At 36.4% G+C, this 14,178-nt stretch overlaps 1 protein-coding gene across 1 annotated transcript; it reads right to left on the reverse strand.

Moving 5' to 3' along the window:
- Window positions 1–12,740: 12,740 nt before the first annotated feature.
- On the reverse strand, window positions 12,741–13,328 carry LOC121144966 (interferon omega-1-like). Its single transcript, XM_040963601.1, has one exon. It carries the CDS (start codon window positions 13,326–13,328, stop codon window positions 12,741–12,743), a length of 588 nt encoding a protein of 195 aa, XP_040819535.1.
- Between the last annotated feature and the right edge of the window lie 850 nt (window positions 13,329–14,178).

Raw genomic sequence — 14,178 nt, forward strand, 5'->3', positions numbered from 1 at the left:
AATCCTTGTCTCAGAGTCCACTTTGACAGCCTATAGCCAAACTCCGAAAGAAACCAACGAGTTTCTACTGAAATAAGGAAACAATGCAGTGGAGTTCTGAACAATAATGGCCTAATTTGTGTGATGAGATGCTTTACATTAAGACCAACAAAACCTTTACCACTAAATACTACATGTCCCACCTCTTCCATAAGTGAAGGACTAGTGTTTCTAAGCCGGGAATGTTTTATGTGCTAGATATTTGCATTTTAGGAGGTAAAGCATTTTGCTTGTTTAAAAAAATTAGTATTTGTAAGATTTTTATACCATAATAAAATTATTTTCTAATGAATTGACAATCACTAAGTAAAGAAAGTGTAAAACTAAGAGCCAGAATAAGCTTATGAACCAAGTGTTGTCTTGATCTTTCTAAAGATTGTAAGATTTATTTATTCTTTATTGGAAAGTCAGATTTACATGAGGAGAAACAGAGAAAAAGTTCTTCTAATGCTAACTCACTCCCCAAATGGCCACAATAGCCAGAGCTGAGCAGATCAGAAACCAGTGGATGTAGGGTCCCAAGATTTTGGACCGTCATCGACTGCTTTCCTGGGCCACAGAGGGGGGAAGCGGGAAGTGAAGTGGAGCTGCCAGGATTAGAACCGGTGTCCATATGGGATCCGGGTTCATGCAAGGAGAAAACTTCAGCCACTAGGCTCCCACACAGGCCTGGGAAACTGTTCATCATTAAATGTCTACCAAAAACCTAGAGCCATGATTTAGCATGAGTAGTCACAACACAAAGTATAGACAATCCACATCCTGTACTCAGAACCTAAATCCTTATTTTTGCATTTCAGTCCCTATTTCAGTCCCTGTATGAAACATTAGATAAGCTGCTTCTTGGAATAAAAAAATGGAGTATTTCTGATGAACAGAGGGCTCTTCCCTTGTGCTGTAAGGACACAATAAGGACACAATCTATAAGGCAGAATTCCAGATGGGAGCTTACGTTACAACTAACAGTTTGATTTTCTCCAACAATGGCTTCCTTAACCTGCTCTGTATGTGCCACTGACCTGAACTGTTTAGTGATGGGTGGTAGTGATGATTTCACCTGCCAGGTTACAGAAACCACTAGCACCAGCCTGGTCTTTCTCTCTGTAGCTCCTTGTCTCTGTAAAATCTTCCTTTCCAATAAAAATAAATGAATAATTTAAAAATGATTAAATGTTCTCCTACTTTTAACAGAGGTCTTATTTAGTGCAAGTCATATTGAAACTTAACTCAGAATAAAGTTCATGAAAATAATGCATACTTGTCTTTGCTAGGTAGGTAAAAGTTACACAATTTTTGTTTGGTTTGGTTTTGTTTAAAGAACCATGACTTTGATTTTAATCTGACTTTGCTTCATCCTTCCTCTTTCCACCTAAGAGGTACACAACTCCACTTAAGCTTGACTGGGGGAGTTTCCACACCTCTAAGAAGCTTGCTCTTTCAATGCAAGATGAACTCATGACTTACAAGGCTATTGTTTTGTGATCCCTTTTCTATATGTGTGCAACATAGCTTTGTCTCAGCTTGTAAAATTTGATATATTAGAAAAATATTAAAGCAATACATACAAAAAATAAAAATTATTCCACTTTACAGTCTTATAAAATATAATACTCTTCCTATTGTTATATCCAAAAGATCATTTGTCTAATGCAAAATAGCTGGACACTGTGTTAGCTTTTGTACTTGCTGTAAGTAAAAATTTCATAGTATTTTCTCCTCATTCCTTTGGACTGAATACTGGAAACATGGGTAGGAAGAAGACACCAAGCATGAAGTAAGAGTTCACAGAGTTAAGATATAAATACAGAGAGAAAGAGCTTCCATCTGCTGGCTCATACCCCAAGGGGCTGCAAAGGCCAGAGCTGAGCTGTTCTGAAGTCAGGAGCCAGGAACTTCTTCTAGGTTTCCCTTGCAGGTGCAGGATCCAAAGGCTTTGGGCCATTCTCTACTGCTTTCCCAGGCCGCTTGTGGTGAGCTAGATGGGAAGTGGGGCAACCAAAGCATGAACTGTCACCTATATGGGATCCTAGCAGTTACTGTGACTGGAGCAGGTCATAGACGTAACTCCTCCCTCAGAATGGGTCTTCTTAGGAAGTTGTTTGTCATTTTTTGTCAAAGGATCCATACGAGCCTGCTCTAACACCCTGACACTAGCTGAGAAGGCTTTGTACTCATGGGCAGTAGAGTTCAGACTCGAGCTGGTACAGTGCATAAGAAAAAATATAAATAAATATAGAAAAATATATGAATATATAGAGAAACACATATAGTATATATTGTATTGAAATATATAGATAAAAAAACGTTTTTTTTTTTTTTTCTGAGCAGGGAGCTTTATATTCAGGCTTTTAAGAGTGTAACATTTTCCAAAACCATAAACACAAAATAAAATACGTTATACATGAATGTTTTGATAATTCCTACGTCTTTAATTCCAAAATATGTATCCAATATGTGGCTAAGCACTATCTAATGAAAACATGTTTGAATGAGATAGAAAATCTGCTGAGGGTTTGCACTCTGTGACAACCCTCCTTGCCCATGGATAGCATATGGGTAAGAGGAGACATTTAACCTTCTGTACCAATAAGGGTCTTTCTTCTGTATTCCCTAGAAGATAAGAAACATTTCAGATTCCCTTGGAGGCTCACAGATGAGAGCCAGATGCAGACAAAATGCCAGGTGGATATGTCACCAATGAATGGCACCAGCAGATCTTTAGACTGTCAGCACAGAAGAATTTGTACAATTTGGGAGGAGACCTGGATGGAGAAATTCCTTACTGAGTTTCATCATATTATACATTAGTCCTGCATATGTAGAATACCATGCAGCCACTAAATTCCGTCAGGTAAAGAATATTTACTTGTATTTAATCTTTTCACGGTATGCTGAGTGAAATAGAAACTCAAGAATAATAATGATTAATTAAGACGTAGGATTAGATGAAATTAGTATAAATGAGATCTTTAAAGTGTCTTTTTAATATATGCAAAGTAGATATCTTTTTCTATTCTTAGCTATCTATTGACTCAGCCAATTTTTGTCTAATATATTTACCTTTAAAGCACTATATAATTATTTTTAATGGGAATTTTAAAAAACATTTTTCCATCTTAGTTTTGTTGTTAGGAGTATCTTTATTGAACAGGGAATTTGAAAGACTGAGTATTGGCTAGAAACAAAAGTCTGAAGTATGATTACTAAGAATGAATAGTACATGCTCTAATAGTAGTTAACTAAATGCTCCCAGACACATGAATACCTTGGGTTAGTTTATGCTCACTGTGAATGCCCTAAGCCAGTACATTCTAGTGTGTAATGTTATTCTATGTTACTGGTTCAAATTGGAATCCACCTGTTAGAAAATAGCTTGAAAGCAAAATCTTAATGAATCCTCCATTTAAAATAGCTTAAAGCTGAAATCTTAATGAAAATTTTCTTTTAAAAACAAAGCAAACAAAAATAAATAAAACTATTTAAATCTTGGAGTGTATACATTGTCAAATAACCAGAGCAAAAATATTTTGATTCCGTGTGAGGTTTCTTTTTTACATTGTTTAGTCCATTATGTCATTTTGAATATTTCAAAACTAAATATCTTATCTCCAAATTAGGCATTTGTGGTCTATGGTCAAGTTCAGGAATGATTTCATTCTGTTTTCTTAGCTTTAAGAATGTAACATTTTCCAAACCTATAAAGAATGTAACATAATCAGACACAAATAAATTTGACAGCTATTTAATATTCAAAGTATTCTTTATATGTTTTTACATTGTCAATACTAGAATTTTTGCTGATGTAGCCAATCGCTTTCACCTTTTTCACACACACATAAACACATAGAAAGAGATATGAACACTACCCTTCCACCTACACACAGACACAGTGTTTGGGTGGCTCCAGGACTACCCACCACAAATTCTTCCGGTGCTCACACATTCCCACCTGGTTATTTGTTAACCAGAAACAGTGAAATGACAGTGATTCTTTGCTGTCTCATTTCTAGCCCTTATTCGTACAGAATTATCTCTCTGAGCACTTCCCATTTAGGAAACATGTGAACAAAGCACATGGGCTGTTTCTCAGTGCCTGCTATGCAGCAGATTCTCTGCCCACAGTCACACATTTCCATCTTTCCTTACGGATACAAATCAAGGAAAAATTTAGACAATAGAAAATTAAAGAACAGGATGCAATATATAATGGATGAGAGCATCCATGTCTATTATTCAGGCTCCGATTTTTTTGTTTTTAGTGTAGCATCTCCTTTACCAGATCTTGTCTGGTCTAGCTCTTTATTGGTCTCTGTCACCAAACTTGGTATCATAAAACTGACCTATTTATTTTAACTAATGGCCAGACAACAGCTTAGTATAGGTGAATATAATTGCTAATAACTTATATATCATCACTTACTTAGCAGGTACAATTTAATACTTAGAAATCAAAATAATATTGAATTTATAATTTAGCAATCAATAATTTTATATAATTATTGTGAATGTTAACTAAAATAATAAAATTTATAATTCAAAGTCCATTCATACATATTATTGGCTCACATCAGGCTTTTTCTTTCTTTTTTTTCACATCAGGACTTTTAAGTTTGTTCCACATTTCTATCATCTCCTCTGCCTGCATATGTATCTAGTAATAGTCACAAACTTATCACTAGAATTATCCTATATATTGTGTGAAGTAGGATCAATTTGGGAAGGCTACTTTATTTCAGTTCAAGGGTAAAGCTCTCCTGTCCTAGACACAGGTAAGAACACCAGCACACAAAAATTTTGAGAAATTGCAGAAATAAAATAAAAATAAAATAATTGTGCATATAATGAGAGTATTCTATAAATGTAAACACCACACCATAAATAAGTACATGAACAAATTTTTATTAGACCCATCATTGACCATCATTCTTGTTTCTCTGTTTTTTTTTATGGTTATCATTGCTGCATTCAGGGCCTGCATTGGCAGGAAGCTGGAATCAGGCACTATAATCAGAAGTTGAACCCAAGTATCCCTGCCTTAGGATGTCTTCTTCCTCTCTTGGTATCAGCTGTTATGATTCTTTACCATGTCCACAGAACAGCTCCAAGAGGGTCCTGCTGCGAGCATCCCAGGTGCCTTGGCAATGAAGAGTCTGCAGACACATCTCAGAGAAGACAGGGTGGCTCCCATGGCTTACCGTCTCAGGCAACTGCATCTTGCCTTTCAATAACAACAAATGAGAAACTTTTTTTAAATTGGAGAAGCAGTAAGATATGCCTTTTATCTAGGCTATGCCATGAGTCAATGCAGCTTAGACACAGTTGGGGAAAAAGAATCGGTGCTGCTTAGAATCTTTGACATTTTTTATGTAAACTGTTTGGAGAAACATGAGGCAGATCTGTATAGACACTTTAATAAAGAAGATATATAGATGCCTAACAAAAGACATGAAAAGATGCTTAGTATCATTAGTTATTAGGGAAATGTACACTGAAAGCACAATGTATGTCATCCACAACCGGGGCAGAAGAGGGTGTGCCATGACTGAGGCTCCATCCCATTGCAGCCACAAATGGAAAACGACACAACCACTCCTTGAAAATTGCTTAATAGCTATCTAAAATGTAAAGCATATATCTTCCATTTGATGTAGTCAATACGTTTTTCAGTATGTCCATAAGAGAAGTGAAAACTCATATTCTCACAAAGACAAGTCAATATATTTCCTAACAACTTCATTTGTGTGACAAACTCCTGGAAAAAAATCTTGATGTCCACTAATAAGTGAAATGATAAATTGTAATATGTCCATAAAGCGGACATATTGTTCAGCAATAAAAAGAAAGATAACTGAAACATGATAAAAACGTGGTTGAATCTCAAAATAATGGAGCTGAATTAGAAGAAAAAAGATTAAATATTGTGTTTTTTTACTTACGTATTACAATGTAGTCTGTAGGAGCAGAGAGGAAATTAGCGACGGATAGGAGGTAAAGAAAGGGAGGTTGGATTGAGGACAGACAAGGAGGAGAGCAGAGACTCACAGGGAAGTTTTTGACATGCATCTTCACTATCTGGATGGCGTAGGATACATACGTACGTACGTGTGTGTGTGTGTGTGTGTGTGTGTAAACTTACCAAACCACATTCTTTAGATATATTCAAGTACAGCGACTCTGTAGGACCATGAGAAAAGAAGACACAAAGGGTGGAGGGTGCGCTCTCTGCTGGTCAAAAGAAACAAATACAACTCACCCCATAGAGCTCAGATCTGTTTTGAGTCTAACTTGAGCTTGCCAGTAAACCTTAACGGATCTTGCAAAGATCCAAAGTACTCTTCCCCAAAAGATTTAACCTTTGCTGCAAAAGGAATGTGTGTCTTCAAGTAGAACAGGGAAGCTTTGTTCATTGTTCAATACCTCATGTTGCTCATATACTGTGTGTATCAGGAATGTATAATAACATTACGCAAGTCACCAGGATTGATTTATAATAAATAGTACATTTGAAATATAGTTATCTGTGTAAACATTAGTTGTTATTACCTATGAGAAACCAAAACAAGCAACTATAGGGAAGGATCTGAAGAAGCACTACATAAAACAAAACCAATCGGTAGTAAATATTCCTGCCTAATTAGAATCCCACAATACAAATTAAAGCAAAATTTTAACTGTTAATTAAGCTAAGATTAAACTAAACTTATTAGTTTGGAATCATAACATAGAATGTCCTTGCTATCTATAATAATGCCCTAAATGTCATGAAATAACAAAATAGTAAATAATTTCACAAGAACAATTCTTTTCATCTCCCAGTTGTCTTTCTACTTCTAGGTGTACAACAACTTGGTGAGTGACCAAGTATGGGAAGAATAGTTCAAACATCAAACTAGGCAGGCTATTTTAGCCAACCTGGATTGCTTGAGACACCCAAAGTATTAGCTCTGGCATGTTCCCAGCCCAAGGTCTTCTATATGCAAGCTGTCTTATGAAGAGATTGAATATTCGCACCATCATGAAGAAAGTAGATCCACGTTATCAATAAAATTCTCAAATTTTCAGGCTTCAATGCACTTACTTATACCAAGCCAAGTATCCTTCTCCTTGTGTTTACCGCACTGTCTTTCATCCAGCATTTGTCTACTTCTTGATGCTACTATCACCCTGAGTGCTAGAGAATTCAGTATTGAAAGTAATTTAGCAAAATCAGCAACCCAAAATGTTTCCCACATCATTCAATACTGGAATGTAATTTCTTGCATATGGACAATTGTTTCTTTACCTAAATATTCCCAATTTGCATCAATACTGTAATTTATTTTGTTTGCTTCAAATTAGAAAATTATTAACTCATGTTTGTTTTCTTGTCTTGCTCTCATCTCTTTGTGATTGGCTAGAAGAAAGAATTAAAAGTCAGAACAATGTTTCCAAACACCTAAATGTGAGAAAACATAAGAGTAGCTTTAGTTTAAATCAGTTACCTTTGCACAACTAAGCCAATTATATGTGCAAACTTTAAATATTGAAGCCTTTGATGATTTCAACATTTTTATTACACTGTTTCCAGAACAGAGGCTGAATAGAAACTGTAAATTTTGAGAGAGTAATAGCAGTAAAATATGGGATTCCTGAAGCACAGGATAGCTGCTGTAATTTCACTCCTCTTGTCTCTATGCCTCAGTCTGGTTAGTCCTACTGAAAACAGAGTCTTTAGCTAATGTAGCAAGGTTGAACACTTCTTTAGCTACTTTCCTTATTCTTGGGCCAGTCAGGAACTTTTTTATTCTCTAGATCACATAGAATGCAAGTAGCTCAAAAATACCTTACAAAGGATATGATGGACTTAAAATTTTTTTATCAATATATCCAAAACATAGATATACACTAATATTCCAACAGCTATCATAAAACCAAGTAGTCCTCTTCAGAAAAGTTCTTCTGACACTTCAGGGAGGAAATCTTGCCTTTTGTTCTTGGATACAGGGTATAGAAATTTCCAGGACCCACCAAAAAATAATTTGAATTATTGGAGCAGATGCTGGGAAAAAGATTGAACATAATGCTCAAATGTCCACTCTCACTACATTGGAGAACTTCTGATTTTTATTCTTAAATAATACAAGATTGAGTTAATCTAGTTATTGACAGATGCTATCACTTATAATAATTCGTTTACTCCGCTTTGTCCCTTTTTACCTATAACTCGGATTGCGTTCGAGGGAATTGATTCCCCGTCTCTAATTTATGGAAACAAACTGTCAACCTACAAAAATACAAAATTCAGGTATTTTGAGCTGTCTAACCCAGATAAAAAAAACAACCGGTCACATATAGACTAGTGACATAATTGGGAAAATAGTATAATGATTTCATTCAAGGTTCCAATACATTTATTTTTTTGTAATTCCTAATTATTCATAAAAATTATGAGGTTATGTTTTATTTAATTCTGGGTAAAATGTTTGATTTTTTTTTTCAGCTTCAAAGAACTTCTTCTCCAAAACTGATTAAAGAGTAGCCAAGAATTATAATGGGTCTTATATGAACTTTCTAGGGAAACAAAGGCATCAAAAGAAAAAAAAAATGAAAAGGAGTTTCTCCCAATGATGAAACTAATCCAGGAATACTCTTCACAGTGCTTGTCCAGTTGTACATAAACATGTGTGACTTTGATGTCTGTTGTGACGGGAAGTCTGTTGTGATTATTCCGTTTTCAGACGCTACAGAACCACATTGCAGCCACTGTGGAAAAGGCTCTTCACTGGCAAAGTTTCTGGATTTTGAGGTTTATGCAATTTCTAAATAATATTTTCAGCACCCCTCCTTACTCCCCAAGCCCAGAGATAGTGAGTTTACCTGAATGAAAGCGGAAAGGGATAAATGGTTGATAACTTGAAGGTCACTCTGCAGCAAAGTCAAAACTACATCACAGAGATCATTGGAAATATTGGAGCAGATACTGAGAAAGATGTTGATTCCAATGTCTGAAAGTTGAATCCCACGGCATTGGGTAACTTCCAATTCTTCACCTAAACTAATCCAAAGGAGGCTGAATATTAGACATACATATATTTTTCACTCAGAACTATTTTCACTTTTCTAAATGGCTTCTTTGTATCATTTGCTCAAATTTTTATTGGTCTCTTAAGCTTTCTTAAGCCCTTTCTTTATTGAAAATCCCCAAACTCTATGCTATGAAGTTTTTTGCCCTCCTGTGATTTGAATACTTGATTATGCTTTGCTGGACAGGCCCATTGTAATTTAGTGTGCTGCTCTGTTCCTTTTTGGTCTTTGGATCTCAAGTTGCTCAGATCTTTGGATAGGCTGTTGTTCAAGAGCTATTCTAAAAATACCAATTAAATCCACTTAATGTATGGTTTTATTCGTCTCAACTGCATCCTTACCGATTTGCTGCCTGTTGAACCCATCAATTAATGAAGTGAGATGTGAGTCTCCAACCACAGGGGTAGCTTTGTTTATTTCTTCTTGCAGATCAGTACACCCTTGTTTTATAAACTTGAATGCTGTTGGGCTCCTACACATTAATATTCTTAAAAATGTTAATTGATGTAAAAAGAACAGATTTCATGTGTTTTATAGGTACATTTTCAACAAAACAACCTTGACCTTCTCACTTCTCACTCCCGTATTGCTCCAACCCCCTCCCTCCCTCTCAACTCTTCATCAGTTTTGTAAGACGTAATTCTAATTCACACTAAATTCACAGGATTCATTTATCACTAACCATACTATTCAACAAGTAGAAATCTCTCTTTCCTCTTTTGTACTTTGGTGGCTAATGTTGCATTTTTATATGACATAACTTTATTATTATTATTATTACTATTGTTATTACTTTGTATTTAGTAATTTTCTCTTTGGCTAGCTGCAGTAGAAATTCACTTTGGCCCAGCTTCTGCCACTCATTTCCAACAGGTATTTCACTCTTTGATATGTTATAATTAGCCATTTTGAGACATAAAAATGTTTATGAATTTAATGAAATGAAAGCTCTCCTCTATAGTAATTTCTATTTTGGAAATTAATGATGAAACAATACTAAAAAATTACATATTTAAAAATTATAAAGGTAATTCTTGGACTTAGCTAGCTTGAAGAACTACAATATGAACAATAAAAAAAAAAGTACCAACAAAGAAATACTACCATCATAATAAAAAGGCAAACAACTCTAAAAATCCTGTATTGTCAGCAGTAATTAGATCTATGATAAAGACATAACAGACATCAATAAAATAAAGGATCAACAAAAGATTTGACACTCCAGTAGGAAACAATTTACATTATCATAGACTTCATTATTCTGATGAGATACAAATTTAATGTAAAAACAGATTTTTAAGAGAGAGTTGAAGACATTAAATAAAAATGAATATGATTAGAGAGATGTTTTGCTCTCTGTCAAAGATATTTTAATGAGAAGTGAACTGTGCAACTCTTTGTATGCAGATGAGGATATAAACAAATGGCCTTCCAGAGAATACAGCTACAGTTTTCAGAAGAAAACACTTAAGGTTAAATATGTAAAGTCATAAATAATATAAATTATCAACATATATCAGGGAAAACTTAGTAATAGAAAGGATAAAATTGTATTGTGAAATTTGGCTGAAAAATGAATTGAAATTCATGACCAAATCTTAACACTGAAAATAAGTATTTTATCCAAATCAATAAGGAACTACTAAATTAAATATTTAATCCGCTTATATATTCTGAGCCAAACCACCACTTCCTTGAAAATAACCCATGGACAGATGAATGGTGAAAACAGAAAAAAAGCATGACCAGAATTAACCCCATTGCCTCCTTGAAATCTTGCATTGCTTAATCCTTTAGTGACCAAACAAGGTTCCCCAAATCATATAATGTGCACATTGCTAGTTGTTCCTCTTCTGTGCTTCCTCTCCAATTTGTCCTCATCTGTTCTCTATACCATTGATTCCTCTAAAACAGATCCTTCTAAAGCCACCAGTGACTGATGATTTCAGGTTCCTGATACAATTCAATCTGAATTCCCTAAAGGCAGCAACTGTCTTTGGAACACTGCTTATCCCTTTTCATACTACTGCCTTGGCTGGCCTCTCCTTCTCAGTGCCGCCTGCACACACTCCTTCCCAGGTCTGCCTTGAAATATTGAGAGTCTGCAGCATGAGACTGGGTCCTTCCCTCACTGTACCCTCCATTAGCAAGTGACCACATCTATTCCCATGTCCTACGCACCAGCCATGTAATGAAGAATCTCAAATTACTACCTTCATCCATGACATTTGAGGTTCATTCTAGAACCAAGTATCCAATGATCAACATGACTTCTGCACTTCATTTTCTGAGGTAGCTTAGGAAAGAGATCCAGTTCTGTTTTCCTTCCCAGCATCAGTTGTACTATTGTGCTTGACTTCACTTTATACTAACTCAAACAAGGGGAATTGGCCCATTGTGCTTCTTTTGCCATAAATATAACAATGTTATTACAGTATTAAACAGTGTTAAACAGCATTAAAAGTGCTGAAACAGCAGAATCTGAGTTTGTATTTCTTACCAGCAACTCCAAAATCTGCCACCATTTTTGTTTTACTTTAAATGTGGGATTTGAATGGAAAGATGAATTAAATATAAATATCACAAATAATATGGATCTTATCATTAATTATGCAGTTTGGTTTTGAAAATTTGCATTTAGATTGAAGTTTTGGAAATTCAAGAATTTACTTTTAAGAATTTGACAAGTTCTAGGAATTTATTGAAATGATATGAAATCAGCACATGAAAGAATTATATATATATACTCCCCCTATGTTTATAGCAGTTCAGTCCACAATATCTAAGAAATGGAATCAGCCAACAGGTACGTCAGCTGACGACTGGACAAATGAAATGTGGTGTATACAAACTATAGAAAACCACACAGTCACACACACACACACACACACACACACACACACACACAAATGCAATCCTGTCTTTTGCAACAATTTTAATGTGACAGGTTAGTGAATAAGCCAGTCTGAAAAAGACAAATACCATATCTTATTTCTGACATGTGGCAGCTAATATAGGCAAAAAGAATTTATGGTAATGAAATGGGCACTTTGGGATGTTATTCTCATTTCTAGTCCTGTATATATACATTTCTAGCCATTGTGTATACAATGATGTAATTGTGGTCTTCCTAGGTTTCATTCATTGAATATCATGATCAGTGACAAATTAAGTCTATGGTCATAGATTGAGTAAAGTTGTGCCTTTGTAAAAAGTAATGAAGAAAAAGGAGGAAGGGAAATTTGGGGATGAGGAATGAGGAAAACGTAGTTGCCTTCTGTTTCTTCTGTATTAATAACTTTTAATAAAAATGGAAAATGTAATAAATAGCAAAATAGAGTATATAACAAAATGAAAAGGTGAACATGTTCTCTAATTTTAGTACAATGTAAAAAAGAACATCTGTTATACAAAAGTATAAATATTACAGGACACTATAAAAATAAATAGATTCAATAAATAATATCAAGATTGTCACTACTTAAATACCCTTAGAGCTGAATGTTCTTAACAAAACACTTCCTTAATACACTGACAAAGCATTTGTTGTTATGACTAAAGCATAAACAACAGCCTTTAGAAATGATCCAAGAAGCATGTACTAGTGTGATATTGGAAATTAGTCAATGAGAATCAACTTAAGACATCCTTGGACCTCCATCCTTGCTTCTTAGGCTTTCTTGTAATTGGATTGTTGAAGCCAAGGCTCTCCGGAGTTGCATTCTGACAAGCTCCCAGGCACAGTCACTGTGTTTCTTCTCTTCCAGGTAGACATGGATTCCCTGGAAGTATCTCTTGAGGGCCAGTGTTGGGCTCTCAGTCGTCAGGACAGAGTCTTGCTGTGCCCTCCCCTGCACCAAACAGGTGTTCAGGTCTTGCAGCTGCTTGCGAAGTGCGGTGTGCAGTTGTGCCAGGACGGTCTTGTTCCAGGCAGCAGAGGCCTGCTGGGTGTGGAAGAGGTTGTAGATCTGCTGCAATATCTCGTGGAGGACAGCCATGTCCTGGGTGTTCTGGAAGTGGCTTGCATTCAGCACCTCCCGCGGGAATCGGAAGTCTCTTCTGTCCCTCAGACACAGAGCAGGTGAGATTGTCCTCATCTGGCCCAGCAGCTGCCAGGTCATCTTGCTGAGCTGGACAGAGTTCTCAGGCAGCTCACAGCCCAGAGACCCAACAGGGCCATAGCTGCACAGCAGCAGGGCTGTCAGCAGAGGTAGCAGGTGGGCCATGGGGCGATGAGGATGGTGCTGGCCTGGCTGAGCTGGAGTCTGGGTGAGTCTTGGAACCTGGGTTCTCTGAAGACCTTCAGACTGTGTATGGTTTTTATATAGAGAAGGAGAGATTTTCATTTTCTGAACATTTCTCAGTCTGTAGTTTTACTTCCCTTTTTGTTTTCATTTGTTGATTTTACATATGGTCTAACAAAATGACATCTAACATGATGTCATTTATATTTGAAATGGAAGTTTAATCCCAATAAACTTCAGATGTGCCAATTGAAAGAGATACATGCAAATGAGAAACAGCAGTCAGATGTATGTTTGTCTCTAAATAACCATTCCCCCACAGATACACAAAGGTCTTTCCCTTATTTAAAATTTGCTTTTGGGTTTGGAGTAGTCAGTTTATCAGTTTAAGTCCTTGCCTTGAATGTGCCGGGATCCCAAACTGGTACAGGTTCTAATCCCAGCAGCTTCACTTCCCATTCAGCTCCCTGCTTGTGGCCTCAGAAAGCAGTCAAGGACGGCCCAAAGCCTTGGGACCCTGCATCTATATGTGTGACCCAGAAGAAGCTCCTAACTCCTAGCTACTGACTGGCTCACATCTGGCCATTTGGTCAATTTGGGCAGTGATTCAACGGATGGAAGATCTTCTCTGTTTCTCCTCTTCTCTGTATATCTGTCTTGGCAATAAAAATAAATAAATCTTGGGCCCGTCGTGATGGTGTAGTGGTTAAGGTCCTCATCTTGCACGCACCGGGATCCCATATGGGCACTGGTTCACCCATCCAGGCAGCTCTGCTTCCCATCCAGCTCCCTGCCTGCGGCAGGGAAAAGCAGTCGAGGATGGCCCAAAGCC

This window comes from Ochotona curzoniae, unplaced genomic scaffold (assembly GCF_017591425.1).
Source record: "Ochotona curzoniae isolate NIBS_2020 unplaced genomic scaffold, NIBS_Ocur_1.0 scaffold_3208, whole genome shotgun sequence".
Taxonomy (NCBI): Eukaryota; Metazoa; Chordata; class Mammalia; order Lagomorpha; family Ochotonidae; genus Ochotona; species Ochotona curzoniae.